Source organism: Merops nubicus, unplaced genomic scaffold (assembly GCF_000691845.1).
Source record: "Merops nubicus isolate BGI_N331 unplaced genomic scaffold, ASM69184v1 scaffold11260, whole genome shotgun sequence".
In the NCBI taxonomy this organism is placed as follows: domain Eukaryota; kingdom Metazoa; phylum Chordata; class Aves; order Coraciiformes; family Meropidae; genus Merops; species Merops nubicus.
The window spans coordinates 17,809-25,747 of record NW_008582022.1 but is presented as its reverse complement, the minus strand read 5'-3'; the positions used below and the strand labels follow the sequence as shown (position 1 = coordinate 25,747).

At 43.3% G+C, this 7,939-nt stretch overlaps 1 protein-coding gene across 1 annotated transcript in view; it reads right to left on the bottom strand.

Annotated features, from left to right (window-relative positions):
• Positions 1–2,494: 2,494 nt before the first annotated feature.
• Positions 2,495–7,939, bottom strand: part of SYNDIG1 (synapse differentiation inducing 1) — an 11,697-nt gene continuing 6,252 nt past the window's right edge. Inside the window, exon 2 of the mRNA XM_008936309.1 lies at positions 2,495–2,680. Within this exon, the coding sequence (XP_008934557.1) occupies positions 2,495–2,680 (186 nt within the window). The remainder of the gene's footprint in view (positions 2,681–7,939) is intronic.

Sequence of the window (7,939 nt, the reverse complement as noted above, 5' to 3'; positions counted from 1 at the left end):
GGAAGGTGGTCTTGTGCACTCATGAAAATTGGATAGTCCAATGGAAAGGAACTGATTTTGCTTTCACAGAGTGCATTTCTGAGTCCACTGCTCCTCCCTACAGGTTCAGCCAAACCTGGTGCACATCTCCATTTCTACCACAGAGGCAGATCCTGGACAGCTGCATCACTTAATGCAGATGGCCTCCAAGAAGCCCTAAGTCAACAGCACATTGGCAAGAGCCAATGGTGGAAAACAACTGGTGGAAACATGAAGTCCCACACAGAGCAGAAACAGCCCCTGCAGGAAGCACATTGCTTTTATGGATCATAGGGAAAAGGAAATCATTCCATTTGTAAAGAGCACCTCTGAAACCTTACAGCATCCATCCTCATATAATTCTTTTGCACCGTGACATAGACATATGCAGCATAAATGTACTGCCAGATGCTGCAGGAATAAACTGAAATCACCTGTCCCTTTGGACTGACCTGTACTGCAAATATATCTTCTGCAAATTAGACCTTCATCTGTAAATGCATTGCAAACTTCAACAAGAACATGTTTTTTTAAAAATAAAGTTCAATTTAGGTGCTAAATTCTGACACAAAGATACCGCCCACCAATTCTGAAGTTTCTACATGCTACTATTTTTCTCCAGTCTGGGCTTGTTTAGTAGAACTACCCAGGAGACTTTCAAAAGCATGAAATTTTCAAGAGCTCAAGAAGTTGAAAAAAAGGTTTGAATGCAAGTGCCAAGTGTTGATCTTTTGTTACAGTTCTGGCTTTTGACAAAGGATGGGGAATGTTAGACTACCCTTTCAGATTAACAAGAGATCTCAAATGTTATTTAGGAGCTGAAGTTAAAAACCTCTATAATTAGAAATCACATGCTAATAGGATGTAATGTTTTACTGGTTCACATAAAACATCATCTGGAATGGTTTATTCTTGAAAGCATGAGTACTACTGCTGTTATTAGCTTAGCTATGTGCAGGATTTTGGTGGTTTATACCAGCGTTGTGGACAGAGAGCTAAGGGGAGAGACTGGATGAAAAGAGGATGCAGGGGTGGTGTTATTATCGTTTAGTGGGGAGTGATGAAAAGCTTTCTACTTCCAATGCAAAGAACAAAAGACAGAAGTCAAAATTCCCCACAAACACAGTCCTTCTTCCTGGCTGGATTTAGCCACAGTTTCCCTTGGTGCACCAAAGGTGTCAACTAACAAATATTAGTTTATTGTCTCTCAACCTAATAAAAACAAAACACCTGCCTGACCTTCTTTTGCTGACAGCTCCTAGTTTTAGGCGGCCACACTCAGCTGTGGCTAAATCAATCACATCACTATGCTAAACTAAACCACATCCAAATTTCCATTTTCCAGTGCTTAAATCCTTCAGCACAATCCTTCATGCAGATCCCACCTAATGCTTTAGTTTTCACTGTCATTGTCATCAGGCAGATCTCTTGACCAAAACTTGAGAAATCAATAGCACTCAAACAAGGGAACCTCTTATTTTCCACAGGACAAACTTTAATTGTCTCAGAGGATTCCAAGTTCAATGACAGACACTTAATTTGAAGCAAAAATTGATAGTACTGTATCTCTTTCTTTGATATTCAAGATTAGGGCTTTTCAGATCTGAAGTGTCTGCTCTGACTTGAAAATATATAGTGGAGGTAAATGTTTCGAGCAGGCAGAGAAGAAAGACAGGTGAGAAGGTGAATGATTTTAGTCCTGAGGAGCACAGACAGTGGTTTGCAAACAGGCATTCCTACCACCAGTAGATAGAAATACAAGTGAAAGTTTCTTTGCAGTCATTGATAAGACTTCCAGTGTGACTCCTTTTCTGTCATGTTACATTATCTGTCATGCTGGGAAACTCAATAATTTCTCTGCAGGCACTTATGAAGACATACTTGTTGAAACAAATGATGGGGCATGAGATGACTGTTAGCCACAGGCTGGAAATGAGCAAGCCTGCCTCATGAAGGAAACAAATGGAAACACTATCACTGCTCTTGTAAAAATTATTTCCGTATTAAAATCGGACAAGAAGAACAGAGTGAGCGAATTTTCAGGGGGAAAGGAAATGGTTCCTGGAAAGCAAATTCATTTCTGTAAAATTGAAATTATTTTTATGCTCCTGGAAGGATATTACTTGATTTGCTTTTCTAGATGATCCACTTGGGAAGCAACAGATCAGTTTTCCCAATGGGAAATCTAACTGTTTGAGATAGCAAGGATGTTTTCCACTCAAAAGTCATGTCCACAGAAAATCTCCAGCTGGTCATTCTATAGCCTGACATGGAACCTGACCACCATCATCTAAAATCTAAAATATTTTATAGATTACTCCATCAGTAAAGTATCTCACAAGACAACCACCGCTACCGCAGAGACATATCAAAGTGGGGAACACACTACCCTGTTTAACTACCTCCTACTACCCTGGAGAATGCCTTGCCCACATTTATGTTTTCATGAACGTTCCCTGCTGATGTGGGGTGATGACTACTCCATGGATGCAAAACTCTGAATTAGGAGACGCTTTAGCATTACCTCATGAGACAGGTAAAAGGCAGCAATTCCCAATGGCCAGAAGCAGCAGAGCATGGAGAACACAGTGAGGCCGAGATGATCCCTTGGTGGCATCATCAGGAAATTGTCTTCACTTTCGGTGTCACTTGAGTAATCACTCTGGAACAGCAAGAGAGAGAGAAATGTAGAGGTGCTGATTAATGGTATCATTATTTCTCCTCTGCCATGGGCCGAGGCTGCAAGCATCCACTCAAAAAACCCCTCCCCAGTCACACCAGGGAAACTTCTCAACAATAAGACAGACCTCCAGCATCCATGGTAGAAAACTGGTGGTGAACCACCCTAGGGTCTCTACCATGAAGAGGTCTCCAGATGTGGCCAGCTCTGGGGGCACCTGTACCCTATTTGTCATGGCCTGTGCACCCCTTCTTCTCTGCTGTGGCCCCACAGCAGCAGGACCACAGGAGTCAGCCTGCCCTCCTGTAGAGTCCACACCAGCCAGCGGCATCCTTCAGAAGGACTTCAGGATGGGTACTGTGACTGTGGCACATCTCCCTCCCTGCCCTGCCAAAAGGCTTGTGATGGCACTAACCCCTTGTTTTAGCAGCACCCTGAGCAGAGGCTGAGAAACCCAAACCCTTATGCCTGTTGGAAGAAAAATCAAACAGGAGAGAAGTGGGAGCACAGCTCAGAGGTACGGTTACCTCTGTAAGGTAGGGACTGCACCTGTCAGCACCAATGCTTGGGGAAGTCACCCCAGCCACTGTCACAAAGCCAGCACTCTTTTTAACTCCTACTGTATGCATGGCACTGGCTAACAGTTGTCCTCCTTATGAGCATGTGGGGAATCTCCATTCACCAACTATGTCACAGCCTCCATCACTATTGCATGAACTTGAAAGCACGAAACGAGGAATGACAAAAGATTTTGGAAATCACTGCAGGGAGCTGAAAAAGCCCATTTTACATGTTCATCTTTCTTGAATGAGAGAAAGCGACTCTCTAGCCAGATGAACCAGGGTGAACCTGTGGGAGCTGGCACTTCAAAAACATGATGTCCCCTATCTAATGCAGAAGGAGCTGTAAGCATAGGGTGCTCTGCATTTGCCAACTCAAATGCCAGTTTTAAGGAATGTCACTGCTCAGGTGGCCAGGAGAATATCAGCAAGACATTACCCACTGGGGACAAGGTGACAAATACTGTGCCAACTTAAACATAAGCAACCACAGCAGTAGAAGCTGAAAGACAAAAAATACCAAAACCAAACAAAACCAAACAAACCAACCAACCAACCATGATTTGCTCCAGCAGCAATGGGATGCTGCCAGATTTACAGTGTGTAGGCAGAAGCACCTGCCCAGGTGTGTCTCTTAAAGTCTTCATGGTCAAATTGCAGCAACCCTGATGTAACAAAAGTTTCCTTCACAGTGATTACTAGGACTGGTCCACAGAGGACTTGAATGTGCCACTACAGAAGGAGTAAAATCCTCCAGCCAAGCAGGAGGAGATGAGATTCTGCACTCAGGTGGCTTCCTCCTCACTTGCATTGAGTCCACATGCAACAACAGGCACCAAGGCTGGGGTTATTCCAGGCTTTGGAGTTGCAGCTTTGGTGCAAGTAGGGTCTTGCAAAGCTTTTTAACTTGCCTTGGGAGCAACTCCAGCTTGAGATGAGGTGGCCAAAGATCTTCTCAAAAACCCTTTTGTAGATGCATGTTCTTCATTGATTGTAAGAGAAATATTGTATAAAATCTCACTGAAAGGGAGACATCTGTTTCACATTTAGAAACTTACCCTTTCAAGCATGGATTTTATGTTCCTCTCAGAAACTTAGCAGCTTGTTCAGGAGCTTGTAGCCTTCAGGCCAAAACTAACTTACAGTAACATTGCTCTACCAGTGAGCTCTAAAAGAGAAATTCCTGAACAGGCTGCTAAATGTGCAAGACAGTAAAATGAACCCATTTGCAAGATAGGAAGTTTCTAAACATGCCAATAATGAGCCAAGACAGAGAAGGCCCCAGGAAATGCTGGCAACCTCATGATATTTGAAAGCTCTGGCACTGGGCAAAGTGATTGCCTCCCAGGCTGACCTGTGTGGGGAATCCACAAGATGACATGACCCATTGCTTGCTAACAGAGAGTCTGATTTGACAGATACTGCTGCCAAGCACTTGCTACAGACCAGAGGGGCCTGAAGGAACAGATGAGGGGACCAGAGGGGTCTCAGGCACCGAGATTTTGTTGTGCACATGAGCATCAGCACACAGAGCACCTCAGCCTGTGTCAGGAGTCTTAACGCCTCACCAGATGTGACAAAGTTCCATTCAGCACAAATTCAATAAAACCCCACTTCCAAAGGGACATCTGCTGATGCTGAAGTACAGTGTTTGAACTTGGTGATGTCTCTTTCTGCTTAAATTTAATCTCCTTAAATAGAAGAGGGCATGCAAGTAACTTTTAATACCAATAATCTTTCCTTTCAAGAGTAAGAGAAGAGAGAGTGAGGAAGGAAATCCACAGCACTGCTGAAACAGTCTCTTGAAAGAGAACTTCTCTGAACTTCATGACAGGTTAAGACAGAAAAACAAAAATGGTTTTGATTTCCCAGCGTTTGGCTGAGTAATGTGCTGGCATTGTATCTATGGAGACTACCTGTCTGGTATTTCAAGTTGCCTTTTCTTGCAGATGAAGATGAAATGGGGCAAAAAAATTCTATATAACTTTGGTCAAGTACTGAGACAGATAATTATTATGTGGTACTCCAAGGGAACTAATCATTCTCTGGGTGGTGGAATCATGACATCTCAGAGAGCTTCCATGAAGATCAGAGAGGTGGCTGTTAGATTGCAAGAGGATTGTTGTGAAAGTTTTCTTGTGAAAGCATGTGAAAGTATGCTAACATGAAAGAGATCTTAAGCATTGGAACAGGCTGCCCAGGGAAGTGGCTGAGTCACCTTCCCCGGAGGTATTCCCAAGAGGTGTAGCTGTGTTGCTCAGGGACACCAATGTTTAGTGGTGGACTTGGCAGTGTTAACAGTTGGACTTGATGATCTTAAAGGTGTTTTCCAACCTGAAAAAATTCTATGATTCTAAAAAAATGCTTACTGGAGAAGATTAAGTCACTGTAGGCTCATACTAACTGAAAAGTAGAATTACACTGTGCATGTTATTCTGATGGGCAAAGACCCCGTAGAACACATTGGATGACATGACCTGACTGTCAGTCACCGAGAGTGACAGAATAATTCTGTTCATAAAGTCCAGATATGAACCAGAAAGTGTGTGTGGGGGAGAAAAAAAAGTCATAAATCACAGAAAGCAATCTGACAGCAAAAGGTACCTCTTACCTGCTCCACCCAAACCCTCATCTCTCCAAGCAAACCTTCCTTCCTAGTGTTCTTCCTCTTACAACACGATACCCAGTCCTGACCCTACAGAGAGCTCTTCCCTATCCAGAAACTTTTCTGATATTGGGAAGATTTTGCCAATTTGGCTACCTAGTTAAGTGTCTTCCCTTGTTCCTGGTTGTGTAAGAGCTGCATGCTGACACTGGAGGAGCTGGATGTTAGGGGTGCTAAGAACTCAGAATTTCACCAGTTACAGTCACTTTGGGTTAGCAGATTAATCATGCATAATCACTAATATTCTTGCCCATAGCACTGCTCCTTTCATCTTTAACAGTCTCTTTATAAATCTGGAAGGATTTATAAAGGGAAGGGAAGGAAAGATACAGGACTACATACATGTTCATAATGGATCCAGTTCTGGTATTGCTATTTCCCAAGTATGTTGGAGAAATCAGGAATCAGAAGGCAGCTACATGTGTCATGTTGCAGAAAATAGGTAGAAAGTAGAGAAGGAGGCTTCACTCATAAGAGAAATTTAAGCTGCAGCTTCATCACAGTCTCTAAGTACCTGCACAAGTGGGTAATTTCTGATCACAGACAGCTTTTCTCTTGGCAGAAAAGCAGAAAAAACCCTAGCGACTGAAGGTGGAATAGTTGAAGAGTAGACACAAGGTGCAGATTATTAACAGAGATTGTGATGAACACCTTGCCAGACTTGTAATGGATTTTCTACTATACAAGGCCCTTTCTTAAATCAAGGCTAGCCATCCCTAAAAGCTGTGTGCTTTACCTCAGCTGAAACATTACTAGTGAACAGAAGCTCTGCAGACAGCCTGCTGTGACTTACCAGAGGCTGCACTTGATGGTCACAGTCCCTTCCAGTATTAAAATTCTAGGCACACTGGAGAAGTCAGACAACAAGCTCTGCTGCAAACCACAGCTGCCAGCAACCTTTAATGGATATTCAGGAAACAGCCCTTTTGGTATTACTCCTTTTTTGCCTTCAAAGCAACCAATTCAGCAACATGCACACACTGCATACAAAATGAATTTCTGGCGTGGCCTTGTGGAATCTGCTTCAAATCCAGATGGTCCAGTGGTCTGGTTTTTGACAAAGACAAGCACGTGATGCAACAATAAGATAATAATAACAACTCTTGCCTCCTCACAACTCTTATTTCAGTAATGCAGTTAAACATGCTACTCTGAGCAGTGCTCTGTATCCCTTTGCTCTTCTGCAAGCAGTCCGAGTTCACCCAAACGCAGCAGATGTTGACAGCAGCATGGTGGATGGACAAACTACATGGGCTGCAGTTCATCACTGCTCTGCCTCAACACACTCATCATTGAACAGCTGATGCTTGCTTAAGAGCTCTCTAAAGCCTGTTGCCATCACAGATTCTTTGTCCTAGTGATGTATTGTTTTATTTTGTCTGTTTACTTTTTTCTTTTTACCAATTTGAGTTTTGCAGTTACTCCCCTTCAATTTTAAAGGTATTAAATGATCCATAATCCAATAATCCTGAACTGATCCTACTGCTCGTTTCCCCAAATTCCAGTCTAAATTGCCTTCTCAGTCAAGCACCCAGCCTTGCAGAATGGACTCACAGAGGCTTCTCCTTGCTTGGAAAGTTTTTCATACATAACCTCGCAAGACCAAATCATATCTGGCAAAAAAAAACATGGATGCAGCTGTCCAAGCCCATTCTACCTCCTGTTCCCCTGGGGTTTGATCATCTCCCTTGTGCTGTTTTCTAGACACCCACAGCCAGTCTGCCTATTGCTCATCAGTATCTTGAAACTAACACATTGCCACTGGAAGGGGATTACAGCAATGGGGAGTTAGTAACAACAGACAAGGAGAAGGCCGAAGTCATATACAACTTTTCTGTCTCAGTCTTCATTGTCAACTTCTCACAGCTCTCAAGTGGATGGCCCGTGAGACAGGGACCAGCAAGATAAAGACCCTCCCACAGTCAATGAGGACAAGGTTTGGGAATGCCTGATGTTCTCAACACTGCCTGTTGTGGAAGACTGGTGAGATACACCCCTCTTCACTGAGCTGCCTCA